Source organism: Carcharhinus amblyrhynchos, chromosome 9 (genome assembly GCF_965287045.1).
Source record: "Carcharhinus amblyrhynchos chromosome 9, sCarAmb.v2.hapA, whole genome shotgun sequence".
Classification (NCBI taxonomy): domain Eukaryota; kingdom Metazoa; phylum Chordata; class Chondrichthyes; order Carcharhiniformes; family Carcharhinidae; genus Carcharhinus; species Carcharhinus amblyrhynchos.
The window spans coordinates 67,589,392-67,606,184 of NC_137332.1; the positions used below are offsets into that span (position 1 = coordinate 67,589,392).

Sequence of the window (16,793 nt, forward strand, 5' to 3'; positions counted from 1 at the left end):
ACTCTGCCACATGTAAAGGTCATTTCCTTAACAACTGACCATCTGAACAATGTGCCAGAGCGTAAGGAAAAATGGAAAGGGAAAGAACTCCAAATACAGGAGGACAAAAGAATTAAAACAGGGTTGGAAGCCAGAAGCAAGCTGGCTTCTGAATTCCAACATTAAGTATTTAGAAGTTAATTGAAAACAGAGAACTCTATAGCTTTATCAAGACAAATCAACACGTTTGATGGTCCTGACTTCAGCTGTCAAGGCTCTCGCTCTGGAATTCTATTCCTAAATCTCTTTGTCTCCCTCCTTTAAGATACACCTTAAAATCTAAGGGCAGGATGTTCAACTCCCCACTGTCCTCCATCCCGAGGTATGTTTTCTGCCAATGGAGGCGACCTGCTTCCAGTCCCGTCAATGTCAGTGACATTTTGACTGGTTCACTAGGCTGTGATCCCGGGGAGCCCACCATGGCTGGGGTCACCATTGATGGGGCCGGAGGATCCTGCCAGCAGGGAAGGCCAGAACATTCAGCCCTATCTCTTCAATTAAGCTGTAGGTCATCTGTCCTCATGTCTCCTCCTTCAGCTTAGCATCAGATTTTGTCTGCTCACACTCCGGTGAGGCACAATGGGTCGACTGACAACATTAAAGGTGCGACGTGAATGTAAGTTGTCAATGTTGCAGTTTTGGTTTAATTCAGATGTAGCTTCTGAACTTGCCCTGTTGGCATTCATTCAGATTCACGTGCGAATCTTTACCAACTGAGGGTGGCACAGCTCGGACACTGCTTACACTGAAGCCTAAGAGTTAACATTAATGTGCACTGTTACCTTCAGTTAATACTGAGGGCAATTTTCTGTGCCACGTGCAAAAAAAAAGTCTTATTAAGCAGCAGTGCTCAAATATTCATATATTCATTTAAATACAGTAGTTCAGTGGATATAATTAACATGTAGTCAGTCACCATGAAAGAAAATGCAAAAGTCAATTCTCTATGGTGAATTGACTCACAAACCGAAGGTTGTAGCTGATGGGCATTCATCCACAAATCTTCAACTTCAAAAATCTTCCTTCCTCATTACTGTTGCCAAAATACTTCAAGCACACGTCTGCAAAAGGTCTGTGTGTGCATCTGTCGGGGACAGGCTAGTCTCTACAGTAGTCACTGTTACGGGGGTAAGTCTGACAGTTAATTTGTTCAAAAGAGCCTTCCCTGCAAATTAGTTAATGAGTTAAGAAAAATGCTTCATCTCCTTTTTTGCCATGATGTTGGTTCAAGGAGGAATGTTGGAATGTCTCAGTTTACTGTCTCAATGTCAACATTGTAACACTCCCTTGAGATACTGAACTGGTACGTCAGCCTAGGTTATGTGCAAGTCATTTAGCTTGTCCCCATGATCTTCATGATTATTTTCCAAACGTCGCTGGATTCCGGGGACGTGCCGGAAGATTGGAAAACGGCTAATGTTACGCCGTTGTTTAAGAAGGGTGGCAGGCAAAAGGCAGGGAATTATAGGCCAGTTAGTTTAACGTCTGTTGTAGGTAAAATGTTAGAATCCGTGATCAAGGAGGAAATAGTGAGGCATCTTGAGGAGAATTGTTTGATAGAGCAGACGCAGCACGGTTTCGTTAAGGGGAAGTCGTGTCTGACGAATTTATTGGAGTCCTATGAGGATGTGTCTAGGGCGGTGGATAGAGGAGAGCCGGTGGATGTGGTGTTTCTTGATTTTCAGAAGGCGCTTGATAAGATGCCTCACAAGAGGTTATTACAAAAGGTCAGGGGGCATGGAGTTGGGGGGTAGGGTGTTAGCGTAGATAGGGGATTGGCTATCAAATAGGCTGCAGAGAGTGGGGGTCAATGGGTGCTATTCGGATGGGCGGTTGGTGACTAGTGGAGTGCCCCAGGGGTCGGTGCTGGGGCCTCAGCTATTTACCATTTATATAGATGATCTGGAGGAGAGAACTGAGTGTATGGTGTCAAAATTTGCTGATGACACCAAGACTGGTGGAACGGCAAACTGTGCAGAGGGTGTGGAGAGTCTGCAGAAGGATCTAGATAGGCTGGGTGAATGGGCCAGGAACTGGCAAATGGAACTTAATGTTGGCAAGTGTGAAGTTGTCCACTTTGGTAGGAATAATGGTAGGAAGGACTATTACTTACATGACGAGAAACTGCAGCAGGCGACGGTGCAGAGGGACCTCGGGGTCCTTGTGCATGAGTCGCAAAAACCCAGCCTGCAGGTGCAGCAGGTGGTCAGGAAGGCGAATGGGATGCTGGCCTTCATAGCGAAGGGGATTGAATTTCAAAGTAGGGAGGTCTTGCTGCAGCTATACAGGGCAGTGGTGAGGCCGCAGCTGGAGTACTGTGTGCAGTTTTGGTCGCCGCACTTACGCAATGATATTTTGGCCTTGGAGGGAGTGCAGAGGAGGTTTACTAGGCTGATGCCGGAGTTGAGGGGGTTGAAACTACGAGGAGAGGCTGAATAAACTAGGCTTGTACTCGTTAGAGTTTAGAAGAATGAGGGGAGATCTCATTGAGACATATAAGATGATGAATGGGATGGATAGGATAGAGGTGGAGAGGCTCTTCCCGCTCAGAAAGGACAGTAGGACTAGAGGGCACAGCCTCAAGATAAAGAGGGGGCGGTTGAGAATGGAGTTGAGGAGGAACTTCTTCACTCAAAGGGTGGTGAATCTCTGGAATTCTCTGCCCGTTGAAGTGGTGGAGGCTGCCTCACTAAATATATTTAAGACGCGGGTTGATAGGTTTTTGATAGGCAAGGGGATTAAGGGTTATGGGGAGAGGGTGGGAATGTGGAACTGAGACACGACAGATCAGCCATGATCTTATTGAATGGCGGGGCAGGCTCGAGGGGCTAGATGGCCTACTCCTGCTTCTATTTCTTATGTTCTTATCTTCAGACTTAGAGGGGCAGTCTGACCAGTTTGATAGCAATGGCAGCACATACAGGCCTTGTTTAGAAAGATATCTCCCACTATAGCAACATAAACGTACTGTTGATGCATTATTAAATTCAAGATGTTCTGATGTCCTTTCGTTCAAAATCAGTCAATATAAATGATGTTCGCACCTCCACTTTAAATAAAGCAGATCTTCTTCTTTGCACATTTTGTGTGAAATGCAGAAATGCAACCTGAATAATAAAACTTTAATGCAGAGTGAAGTCAACCTTCAGAATGAGTAACTGGAAAGAGGAAAAGTATGTTGGACTGCATGCGCCATAGGTTTAGACAAAGTTACATACACTTGAAAGGTTAACTCTGTTCCTCTCTCCATAGAGGCCGCCAGCCCTGCTAAGATTTTCCAGCATGTTCTGTCTTTGTATGTGCCATAGGGTTGTAGCTGTAAGACATCACTGTAACTCTTTGATTGTATTTACATTTTCCAAATCATTTTTCCATCCTTTTCCAAGTTGCTGTTGGGATTTAAGGGCCAGAATCTTGCCACTGTTCATGCCGGTGGGATTTTCCCATCCCGCTGCAGTGAACTGAGATTCGGGTGGCTGCCAAATTCTCCAATTTCACTGCAGCGGGAGCATGGCCTGAATGGCAGGTAAGATCGCACCCAATAGCTGGAATTTTGCTGCTTTGCCATGGTCCCAAATGTGTCTAGGTGCTGCTTTTTGTGCATGTTTACCTTAAGTTTCTGTCCTTGAACATTTCTGACACTTTTGCCTCCTTTAAAACACTCCTTGAAACACTTCTCTTTGATCAAGCAATTGATGACCTGTCCTAATATCTCTTTTTGTAGATCAGTGTTAGATTTTGTCTGAGTAGACTCTTGTGTTGTACCTTTGGGTGTTTTGCTATGTTAAGAAGAATGATTTACAATTACAAGTTGATCAGACTAACAATACGCTGATCTCTGCCCTGTGGATTTACTATATGTGACATGCTTTGCCCCATTTTGATGTGAAAAGTGGTTTGAAGCAAAGCTGCCTTTATCCGGGAAAAGTGGCATTGTAATTTCGGAACTGTTCAGCACCCAGAGATGAACGCCCTCTCAATATGGCTGATCGAGGTTCATTCCAGTGCGAAGACCATTCTGTGAAAATTAATAAATAAGGTGAGTGTTGCATTCTGTGTCCATGATTGACAGCTGATTGGATCAAAGGAGAATACGCTAGCATATGGACTTGATGGGCTGATTTGTGTCCCTCTATGTTGTAATGACTCAACATCAGATCAGAGTAACAAGCTCTAAATTCTAAAAAAAACTGAAATAATTGGTGATCTTGATATGAATTTTCAATGCACTTTTTACTGTGTACCTACATAACATGTGATTCAGCACCATGTATTTCAGTCAAATGCAGTAAAGAAGCACTTGTATTTATATAGCACCTTTCATGATCTCAGTGCATCCCAACATGTCTTACAGACAGTCCTTATGAAGTGTCGTCACTGCTGTAATATAAGAAACATCACTGTTCTGGTTTGCTCAGTTGCAATGAAGACGAAATGGGCCAAGTGTCTGTTTATGAACCCATCTGTATTTGTAGAAGCAGGTGTCTCAGGGACAGTATAGAAAGTGTGCTCAGCCAGTTGGTAAATATTTTAATACCACCTGATCCCATTAGCCGAGCGGCAACACAGACCTTTTGACAGATGCAGCAAGCTGTCACATCTGCTTTTCTACCTGAACCAGAGGCATGGTGGAAAGGGAACACTTTGTACAGTGAGGAGCACATTCAATCAGACTGATTTATGAGCAGACATTGACCTAGACTGTAAATCTGTCTTTGATGCAGCTGGATAGAAAGAAGACACTAATCTCAGTGTGCTTGTGGAGCCAGTCTGTGAGATAGCAAAGCTAATGTGGTAGTTGGAGTCACGATATCATTGTTGAAAATAGTGCGGTGGTCATTTTAAAAGGTACCCCAGTACAAATATCTCAGAATAATGTGTAAACATAATTATTTGAATCCCTCTACTGCTGTCTTGTTAGGAGGAAGCATGCTGTAAATTCTCATTGCATTTACGCAACTTGTTATGAGAGAAATGTACATTAGCAAAATGCCCATGTTCAGAGCACTTGCTGTTAAGATCCCATTGGCTGCATAATGGGAATAATAGTGGGGGGAAGAGTGGTGACTTCTTTAGTGTGGTGTTGCAAACAAAGTTTAAAGCTTTTAAAAGTTTAAAGATTAAAGCTTACTAATGTCACAGGAAGGCTTACATTAGCATTGCAATGAAGTTACTATGAAAATACCTTAGCCATTACACTCTGGCACCCGTTCGGGTACACTGAAGGAGAATTTAGCATGGCCAATGCACCTAACCAGCATGTCTTTCGGACTGTTGAAAGAAACCAGAGCACCCGGAGGAAACCCATGCAAACACAGGGAGGATGTGCAGACTCCCCACAGACAGTGATCCAAGCTGGAAATTGAACTCGGGTCGCAGGCGCTGTGGGGCAGCAGTGCTAACGACTGTGCCGCCATGCCATCCTGGCAGTTACCAGACTCTGCTAACTGTTTACGGTATGTGGTGATCAGTGATTTCCTCTTGCGCTAGGGTGTATGTAGCACTTCAGGCTGATACTCCCAGTGCAATACTGAGGAAGTGCTGCATTGTCAAAAGGGTTGTCCTTTGGATGAGATGTTAAACCAAGACACAGTCTACCTCTTCAGGTGGGCATAAAAGATCCCAGTGCAGTATTCATAACAGAGCAGGGGAGTTCTCCCTGATCTCTGGGCAATAGCTGTGCCTCATTCAACACCTAGAACAGACTGATCTGTTAGTGGTCACATTGCTACATACATAGTGATTGCCCCATTTCTTGTATAGCATCACTGACTACCCTTCAAAAGTGCGTGTTACAATGATGAGGTTTATAAGATTATTATTTTTCGGGACTGTAGCTTTAAATTTAGGGTAAAGGAAGGGAGTCATATAACCTGTTCTGCAGTCTGGCTGACAGTAAACCTGGGTGGTTTGAATGTTAGCGATTAAAGGAACACTTAGATTGTTTTACTGAGAAGGTAGTACAAAGCATTTACTCTGTTTACAATGAGCAGACACTGCGTGCTGAATTTCTGAGGAAATGGATAGACTTCGTGACATAACTAAAACAGTACTGGAACCGAGGAGTTCTGCCCCTGTATCCAGCCCTGGGGGAACAGATATATTTTTCACAGAGGCAGTGGCATGTTTAAAAGTGAAGTTCCTTCACTCAGCATTAACTCCCTAAGAAAGGTCCAAGTGCAAGTTAGGTGTGTCTGCCAGTTTGCCTGTTAACTCACATGTACCTCATACTTAATGACAATGTTACAGTATAAAATAGATATTGTAAATTGTTTAGTAGTTCTTTTTTGTTCAAAACCCATGGAATCTTGTGCCTCTACTCACTTAGTAAGGGTCTTGAAGCACAAATTTTGTCCACTTTAAACAAAATGTTAATGGTCCCTAACCGGTTCTCCCTAATCACTCGGGATCTGGCTAAGGATCCTAACAATCAGTATAAAAATGTTCTTCCCTGAACTTTAAAGTATAAGTTGCCTATAGAAAAAGTGAATAGTGTGTAGCTTTTAATTTGTTACAGTAAAAGTGTTAAAATGTGAAATATTGCCATGTTAATCGTACAGCTAATAACTGGAAGTTCAAGTCCCTGTGCTTGTACAACCTGCCAGCAAAGCTAAAATGCCAAGGTACCCAATGTGTTCTTCCACAAGAATTGTGCACATTTATACTGGTGCCACAGAACATGGAAAAGAACAAAGACGTTCCAAGTTCTGTATGTTTAAGATCAAGTAACGGCTGGGGGAGGGTGAGGCTGAGAGAACGGCATTCTCCGTTGGCTTTGGGTGAGATTGTACGAACCTTGGGCAGACGTGCAGTAAGATTCTGCGCAACTTTTACATTTTTGCTTCAAATGTTAAAAACCTAATGGGTCAGGCATATTCACACCATTTCAACTATTGCTAATCTAACTAGGCGATAGATGGGATGGGATTAATTCTGATGGAAGGATGCTTGTGTGGAGCAGGAACACTGCATAGGCAAGTTGGGCCTTATTGCCTATTTCCATATTATCGCTAGACTATTAATTCAGAAACTAATGTTCTGGGGACCCTGGTTCAAACCCTGCTACAGCAAATGATGGAATTTAAATTCAATTTTAAAAAAAAATCTGGAATTAAGAATCTACTGATGACTGTGCAGCCATTGTTGATTGCCGGAAAAACCCATCTGGTTCACTAATGTCCTTTAGGGAAGGAAATCTGCTGTCCTTACCTGGTCTGGTCTACATGTGACTCTAGAACCACAGCAACTGCCCTTGGCAACTAGAGATGGGCAATAAATGCTGGCTAGCCAGTGATGCCCAAGTCCCACGAATGTATTAAAAAAAACATATTCAGAGAACGTATTGAAGGAAAGGTAGATAAACAAATGAAGGAAATGGAAGGTTATGAAGATGGGATGAGATTAATTCTGATGGAAGGATGCTTGTGTGGAGCAGGAACACTGCATAAACAAGTTGGGCCTTATTGCCTATTTCCGTGCTTCTAACATTATATAATTCTGCGTAAGTTACCATGGAGACTGTAATGAACATCACATGCTTCTCATCCTGTGTGTAATGTTTCGTTCGATACCAACTGAACACTCTCTTTGTTAAGTCAGGGAGACTCATTAGCACTGAGCAGCTTGACTTACATTCCATTGTTGTCTGTAGCTGCTTTCTCATCCCGGCCAGCCATCGAGACCGCCCCCTCTGCATTCTTGTTGACCTCGGTCACGCCAACCTCCATTGTGGTGCTCTGCTCCTTTCTTCGAAGCAGATCGTTGACCTTTGCCCCCATGGCCTTCCCCAGGTTGATGGCACTCTTAAGGTGCTGGCTGTTGATGCCTCCACTGCCCGATCTCCCACCCAACTCAGCAGCAATGGTCGTCGAGGAGCCAGCCAGGGCTCCTTTCGTGGAGGCAGCCCTGCCGTGGTGAAGTTTTGGCGTGGGGGCAGTATTAGAATTCTCAAACATGCTTTGGTCAACTGTCCAAAAGAAATGGAGAAAAAAAAACACGTAAGTAGTTTCCTTCTTTCACCTGACAATGTGATTAGCGCACTTTTAATGGTAGCTATTGTTAGTGCAGACTCGATGGGCTGAAGGGCCTTTTCTGCGCTTGAATGACTCTGTGACATCCAACCAGAAAACAGCCCTGCCCACAAAACTGGTTGCAGCCTAAAATCAAATTAATCAGCCCAGCAAGATGTCACTATTTGTGCATGTGTTCCACTCTCTAGAGGTGGCCCTGAAAATTAAGCTTCAAGTCTTCTTCAGTTACTTAGAACTGGGTTCCCCTCACGAGTGAGAAATGAGACACTAACTGTGAGTAAAAGTTCTCATCATTTTGTGTCCAATTCATCAAACGGCGACAAATGCCCCCTCAAGATTGACCCCTCAACTACAAAAGATACTAGATTTGCACTGCACCAAACTGAAACTCAAAATCTTCTGCACTGCTTCGATCAATTTTGATCAAATTTCGCAAAGAAAATCCTGCCCAACCAAGTGTAAAACCAGGAGAGTCAAGGAGAACAAGATATAGCAAGAAGAAAATTATTAATCAGCAGTCAAAGATTTGTACACATTCAGTAATAGAATCATAGAATCCCTACAGTGCAGAAGGAGGCCATTCGGCCCATTGAGTCTGCATCAACAACAGTCCCACCCAAGCCCTAACCTCATAACTCCACGTACTTACCCTTTACTAGTTCCCGGACAATTTAGCATAGCCGATCAACCCAACCCACACACACCTTTGGACTGTGCCCCCTCATGATTGACCCCTCAACCACGGGAACAGCTGCTTCTCATTCACTTTGTCCATACCCCTCATAACTTATACATCTCAATCATGTCCCCCCCTTAGCCTTCTCTGCTCTAAGGAAAACAATCCAAGCCTATCCAATCTCTCCTTATAGCTCAAATGCTCCATTCCAGGCAACATCCTGGTGAACCTCCTCTGTACCCCCTCTAGATGTTCCTCGGGAGGAACACAAAAGATACTAGATTTGCACTGCACCCAAATTGAAACTCAAAGGCTGGAATTTTATGCGGGGCGAGCAAGGCTCGCAGAACGGAATTCTCTGTTGGCCTAAGGAGGGATTTTACGAGCCTCACCCGAGCGAGGTTGTAAAATCCCGACCAAAATCTTTTGCACTGGTTCGATCAATTTTGAATGAAATTTCACAAAGAAAATCCTGTCCAACTTAGTGAAAAATCCAGGTCAATATTTGTCAATGGAAAGAGAGTGAAGAGGGAAGACAGAGGATGGAAAAGAAGTTCTCAGATAACGTACGTGTTGGGAGCGAACGTCAGAAGTATCTTACCTTATAAAATAACTCAGACAGCGTTAAAGCAAAAAGGAAAGTCAAGGAGAATAAGATATAGCAAAAAAGAATTATTAATCGGCAGTCAAAGGTTTGTACAAATTCAGTAATAGTAGCCCAGAGGCCACAAACCCAATTACAATACACTGACATCTCACTCTTCATTTCACAGAAAACGGCTGAAATTTTAAGAGCAACACAGTTTAAAAATTAGCTTATTAAATAAACGTTCATCAGCATTAAGAGATGCAATGTTTAAATATTCACAATTTCCAGACCAGTCCCCCCATTCGAAAATATCTGAAACAGACTAGCAATTGCAAAAATGAAAATGCAGAATATTCATGTGCATATACATATGACATTTTAAAACAGTCATCAACTTGATTAGTATATATTATACTATTATAGCACAATTATTATCAAGTATCACAAATCCTCCACCCCCTGTTTAAATTCAAAATTACCTTAATTACACTTTCCATCTATTTTTTCTATGCCCACAAGACATAGTGCAGCATGGTGGCACAGTGGTTAGCACTGCTGCCTCATAGCACCAGGGACCCAGGCTTAATTATGGCCTTGAGTGGCAGCTTGTGTGGAGTTTGCGCCTTCTTCCCCTGTATGCGTGGGTTTCCTCCAGGTGCTCTGGTTTCTTCCCACAGCCCAAAGATGTTTGGGTTGAGTTGGTTGGCCATGGCACAGGGGTTACAGGAATGGGGCAAAGGGGTGAACCTGGGTGGGATGCTCTTTGAGTGGGATGGTGCAGACTTGATGGGCGGAATGGCCTCTTTTTGCTCTGTAGCGATTCCATGATTTATCGGTGTTTTTCAGATGGCCATATCAGAGTGAAGCATGCTTCAACACTTTGTGTTAATCTTTCTGTTGCTGCCTTGTGATTGTTTAATGGGAGAAATCCCTACTGAAGCAAGGTAAACCTGCTTCCTTTCCTTTCCTGTTACCCAAGTTTGCTACTTCACCAGCAACATTAGTGCTAAAAACAATATCAGTTGCGGTGTCTTTTTACTTTAGTAAGCGTTGCTATTCCCTCAGGGTCAGGAGAGTTTTTTTGTATATCTTTAAGACTGTGATTCCGGATTGGGAATCGGATGGGCACTTGAAGGAAATGAATCTGCAGGGCGACAGGGATAGAGTGGCAGTGGAGGTAATGGAATTGGTGACTGGATTGCTCCGCAGAGGACAAAATTATTTCCTGCTGCACGGCATTGACTTCATGACAGGTAGTTGTCCCCAGCAGCAGTGGCAGCCATTTTGCATGCCAACACCCCAAATTGGAACCTCCCAAACACCAGTAGGAACATCATCAGGAACCTGACAACACTTAAAGAAATGAATCTGACCCTCAGAAATTTGCCTGGGGCGTGTGGCAGGCCGGTCAGACTAATGGAAAAACTGTCTCACCACGATTCCATCCACACAGGTCCTAGAGAGGAATGTCCCAGCCTATTTGATTACAGAATGCACACAGATGTTGCATCCTGCGAAGGAACAGGATTATTTTCTCTCCCAAAAAGCTCTTCATCTCTTCATCTCAGACTTAAACTAAAGAGACGCGCTCGATTACGTTGTTTGATTACTCCTTGCGAGTGGCTTCCGGATTCCTGGTACTGCAATCCTCAGCAATAACCATTCATGAATAAACTAGTTGAGCTTGTTACAAGTACTGCCTGGTTTCCTGATATTATCAGCCTCTCGAAGTGACAAGAGACATAATATATCTTATATAATTCCCAGCAGCAAGTTTCTAACAATCAAAGGACAGTAATGGTATGCCACTGTCAACATACTATTTAACACACAAGGTTAGTTGTTGGATTGTAGACAGTGCACTTCAGCTTTAATCCAAGTTCTTTCTTCTACATCTTGCGGTTCAGTCAGAAAGAAAAATCTATCAGGAGCAAACCTTAAACTTACTAACAGTTTTTCCCCATTAAATTCAAACAAGTTCCTACCTCAGGGCTTTAGAGACAAGACCTTCTTAAATCCAACAAGTTTAATTTGTGGATCTCTTGGCTCCCTTCCAGTGGATCAATCATATTATGATCACTATTCCCAAGAGTTCTCTTCATACCGACTTGCCAACTATAGTTTGCTATGCAGAATTTTTGAGTACTTTCTTGGGTTGAAGAGATGTTGTTTTGGAAACTAATTAGTCCTTCCTCATTACTGCATGGTGGCACAGTGCCAGGGATCCGGATTCAATTCTGGCTTGGGTGACTGTCTGCATGACATTTACACATTCTCCCTGTATCTTCGTGGGTTTCCTTCGGGTGCTCTAGTTTCCTCCCACAGTCCAAAGATGCTCAGGTTAGATGGATTGGCCATGCTAAATTGTCCCTAGTGTCCCAGGATATGCATGTTACTGGGATAAATATGTAGGGTTACAGGGAATGGGACATGGCTGGGAGAGTCAATGGCCTCTTTCTGCACTGTAGGAGATTCTATGATTAAGTTATGTCATGTGTACTCTGCCCAAACTGCAGGTCTTTGGCTCATTGTCTGCTGACGCTTCACCCTGAGCTGTTTTCTTGGCAGTTTTTGTCAGTAACTGCTTTGTTATTGCCTTCCGCACTCAGGGGCAGGGTGAATAGGGAGCTCCCAAGTCAGCTGGAATGGGAATTGCATCTACGCTTTTGGTGTAATTCTGAACCACATGCTAGACAACAGAATTAACCTCTTCCCCATCCCCCCTACCTGTTACCAAAGTCCCTGTCTATGTGCAAGGTGAAAGCTCTCATTATTACTACATTTTTGTATAGAATTCATAACAATGGAACAGTCCATTTGTACCAACTATTAAGAACATAAGAACATAAGAAATAGGAGCAGGAGTAGGCCAACTAGCCCTTCGAGCCTGCCCCGCCATTCAATAAGATCATGGCTGATCTGTCGTGGCTCAGTTCCACATTCCCGCCCTCTCCCCATAACCCTTAATCCCCTCTCTTATCAAAAACCCATCAACCCGCATCTTAAAAATATTTAGCGAGGTAGCCTCCACCACTTCAACGGGCAGAGAATTCCAGAGATTCACCACCCTTTGAGTGAAGAAGTTCCTCCTCAACTCTGTTCTAAACCGCCCCCCCTTTATCTTGAGGCTGTGCCCCCTAGTCCTGCTATCCTTTCTGAGCGGGAAGAGTCTCTCCACCTCTATCCTATCCATCCCATTCATCATCTTATACGTCTCAATGAGATCTCCCCTCATTCTTCTAAACTCTAACGTGTACAAGCCTAATTTATTCAGCCTCTCCTCATAGCTCAACCCCCTCAACTCCGGCATCAGCCTAGTAAACCTCCTCTGCACTCCCTCCAAGGCCAAAATATCCTTGCGTAAGTATGGCACTCAAAACTGCACATAGTACTCCAGCTGCGGCCTCACCAATGCCCTATACAGCCGCAGCAAGACCCCCCTACTTTTATATTCAATCCCCCTCGCGATGAAGGCCAGCATCCCATTCGCCTTCCTGACCACCTGCTGCACCTGCAAGCTGGGTTTTTGCGACTCATGCACAAGGACCCCAAGGTCCCTCTGCACCGTCGCCTGCTGCAGTTTTTCTCCACGTAAGTAATAGTCCTTCCTACCATTATTCCTACCAAAGTGGACCACCTCGCACTTGCCAACATTAAATTCCATTTGCCATTTCCTGGCCCATTCGCCCAGCCTATCTAGATCCTTCTGTAGACTCTCCCCACCCTCCGCATAATTTGCCTTTCCACCAATTTTGGTGTCATCAGCAAATTTCGACACCCTACACTCGGTTCCCTCCTCCAGATCATCTATATAAATGGTAAATAGCTGAGGCCCCAGCACCGACCCCTGGGGCACTCCACTAGTCACTATCCGCCAATCCGCATAGCACCCATTGACCCCCACTCTCTGCCTCCTATTTGACAACCAGTCCTCTATCCACGCTAACACCCTACCCCAAATCCATGCCCCCTGACCTACCAAAGGAAAGGTTGACTGGACAATGCAATTCATCTGTGACAGAGGCGGAAAGAACTCCAATTTATCATTTTTCCAATCAGGTTTTTATCTCTGTACCTTTGCCCCAGTCTGCCCCTCCCTCAGTGTATCTGCTGCTGAGAACCTCATTTCATGCCTTCATTATCTTGGGTGGACAGTGGCACAGTGGTTAGTACTGTTGCCTCACAGCATCAGGAGCCTGGGTTCAATTCCTCGCTCATTGTCTGTGTCGAGTTTGCATGTTCTCCCTGTGTTTGCATGGGTTAGTGCTCCAGTTTCCTCCCACAGTCCAAAGATGTGTGGGTTAGGTTGATTGGCCATGCTAAACTGACCCTAGTGTCAGAGGATTCGCAGAGGAAATATGTGGGCAGGATTGTGGTCAGTGCAGACTCGATGGGCTGAATGGCCCCATGCTGCAGTGTACGGAATATCAGATTACCTCTAGATATTCATGGCTGGTCTTCTACACTTACCCTTCCATAAACTTGAGGTCATTCAAAACTCTGATGCCTGTCTCCTGTTCGCTCATTACCGAGATGCTTGCTGGCTGCCAGTTGAGCAACACCTTCATTTTATCATTTCACCCTCGCTTTCAAATCACCTTGTGGCATTGCCCCTCCTGACCGCTGTAATCTACTCTCGTCCAGCAACTCCCTGAGGTATTCGCTGCTTCAATTCTGGCCTCTTACACACCCCTCAATTTTAATTGCTTATCGTTGACCTTAAGCTGTGGAATTCTCTCCCTAAACCTTTCCACTTCTCTTTCTTCTTTTAAGATGCTCCTTAACACCTCTCTCTTTGAGCAAGGTTTTGATAACCTACCCTAATATCTTCTTATGTGTCTCGTTATCAAATTTTGTTTGAGAATGGTCCTGAGAAGCGCCTCGGAATGTTCTATTACATGAAAGGTGCTATCTAAATATAAGTTGCTGTTTTTATTGTTCTTGTTCAACAATAAATTCAAAATGTTCACTTTCTGCCTTTATTTTGTCACTGAGCCTTTTACTATACGTTCAGATATCAGTCTTATCTCTTCAGTTATTCATTAGCCTCTTAGTTCCCCTATTCACCATCCCTAACATTTCATTTGTCTGTATCATGGATGTCATTGTGTTTTGTGTGCTATTATTTCTCTGCGTTACCTCATTAGTTCAATGTGCATCTTAAACATCTCATCAGATCATATCAGTGTTCACCATAAACGTATCCCAGAGTCACAGAGGATGTAGAGGAAATATTTAGAATGAGGAGTTTTGTGTCAACTGAAATATATCAAAGTCACATTTAATGTGTGCTCAACAATTCCTGCATATTACAGACCTACAATGATCTAATTCAGGGTTTCCTGAACCTTTCCAGCCATGGAAGCCTTCTGAGCTCCCAAGAGTAATTATGAATCCCTAAGGAACACTGTTTTTGTGCAACAGGTACAAGCATGAAAAACTTTACTATATAGAGGTCTTTTCTATTTTTTATATGCATACATTTAATATAATTTAAAAGTTCTCTTAATAAAAAAAAATTCTTACATATTTGTCATTGTTAATGGGAGTAGTGCTGCTGGAAAGCTGGATTCGCATATCAGACAATTCCCCGTCTTTCTCTCACTCACACAGGCACTCACCTCTCCCTCTCACATACACACATCCACCTCTCTCTCTTACAATTCTCCCTCTCTCACACACACACCCACCTCCCTCTCTCACACACACACCTCCCTCCCTCTCTCACACACACTCACACCTCTCTCTCACACACACACCTCCCTCCCTCTCTCACACACACTCACACCTCTCTCCCTCTCTCACACACACTCACACCTCTCTCTCACACACACACACACCTCTCTCTCACACACACACACCTCTCTCACACACACACACACCTCTCTCACACACACACACACACACCTCTCTCACACACACACACACACACCTCTCTCTCTCACACACACACCCCTCTCTCTCTCACACACACACCCCTCTCTCTCTCACACACACACCTCTCTTTCTCTCTCTCTCACACACACACACCCCTTTTTCTCTCACCTCACTCATACACATCTTTACCTCTCTCTCACACACACACTGACTCATCTCTCTCTCTTACAAACACACAAAAACAAAACACATCTTCAACTCTCTCTCACTTACCAGTGATACCTTTTCACCCTGCACCCCAACCCTTGCCCCATCTCCTCCCCTTGCCACCTTTCACTCCAACTCCGAGGCCCATCTTCCCCTATTCCTACTCGGAGGCCCGCTTCCTGCCCACTCTCCCCTTCATTCCACTCTCACCCCGATGTGTTTAATCCTAAATATATTGAACTGACTGTCACTCTTGAATGAGAAATTTAGCTGCTTGGGGAGGTCAGAAGTCCTGCAGTTTTTCTGCTTTTGAACAATTTCCAAGCTTCCCATCAGGGAATCGGACTCTGGTCTCCCGTGTGATCATTAGGAGATGCCGGCGTTGGACTGGGGTAAACACAGTAAGAAGTCTCACAACACCAGGTTAAAGTCCAACAAGTTTATTTGATAGTAATCCCAGAGTTCTCTCCACTCACCTGACGAAGGGGCAAACCCCGAGAGCTTGTGGGTTTACTATCAAACAAACTGGTTGGACTTTAACCTGGTGTTGTGAGACTTCTTACTCCCATGTGATCAGCAAGGATACTAACCATTCTACTATAGAAGAATCCTGTGGTTATGTATTGAATTGTTCCAGTACATAAGAACATAAGAAATAGGAGCAGGAGTAGGCCATCTAGCCCTTCGAGCCTGCCCCGCCATTCAATAAGATCATGGCTGATCTGTCGTGGCTCAGTTCCACATTCCCGCCCTCTCTCCAAAACCCTTAATCCCCTCTCTTATCAAAAACTCATCAACCCGCGTCTTGAAAATATTTAGCGAGGTAGCCTCCACCACTTCAACGGGCAGAGAATTCCAGAGATTCACCACCCTTTGAGTGAAGAAGTTCCTCCTCAACTCCGTTCTAAACCGCCCCCCCTTTATCTTGAGGCTGTGCCCCCTAGTCCTATTATCCTTTCTGAGCGGGAAGAGTCTCTCCACCTCTATCCTATCCATCCCATTCATCATCTTATACGTCTCAATGAGATCTCCCCTCATTCTTCTAAACTCTAATGAGTACAAGCCTAGTTTATTCAGCCTCTCCTCATAGCTTAACCCCCTCAACTCCGGCATCAGCCTAGTAAACCTCCTCTGCACTCCCTCCAAGGCCAAAATGTCCTTGCGTAAGTACGGCACCCAAAACTGCACACAGTACTCCAGCTGCGGCCTCACCAATACAGCCGCAGCAAGACCTCCCTACTTTTATATTCAATCCCCCTCGCTATGAAGGCCAGCATCCCATTCGCCTTCCTGACCACCTGCTGCACCTGCAGGCTGGGTTTTTGCGACTCATGCACAAGGACCCCAAGGTCCCTCTGCACCGTCGCCTGCTGCA

The 16,793-nt window shown here is 44.4% G+C and overlaps 1 protein-coding gene across 4 annotated transcripts in view; it reads right to left on the reverse strand.

The window, feature by feature from the left end:
• The window catches only part of nos1apa (nitric oxide synthase 1 (neuronal) adaptor protein a), a 372,151-nt gene that overhangs the window by 3,210 nt on the left and 352,148 nt on the right, over window positions 1-16,793 (reverse strand). For all 4 annotated transcript variants that reach the window (XM_080195868.1, XM_080195866.1, XM_080195870.1 and 1 more), the window contains one exon: window positions 7,672-8,005. In XM_080195868.1, coding sequence (XP_080051994.1) covers window positions 7,672-8,005 — 334 coding nt within the window. The remainder of the gene's footprint in view (window positions 1-7,671; window positions 8,006-16,793) is intronic.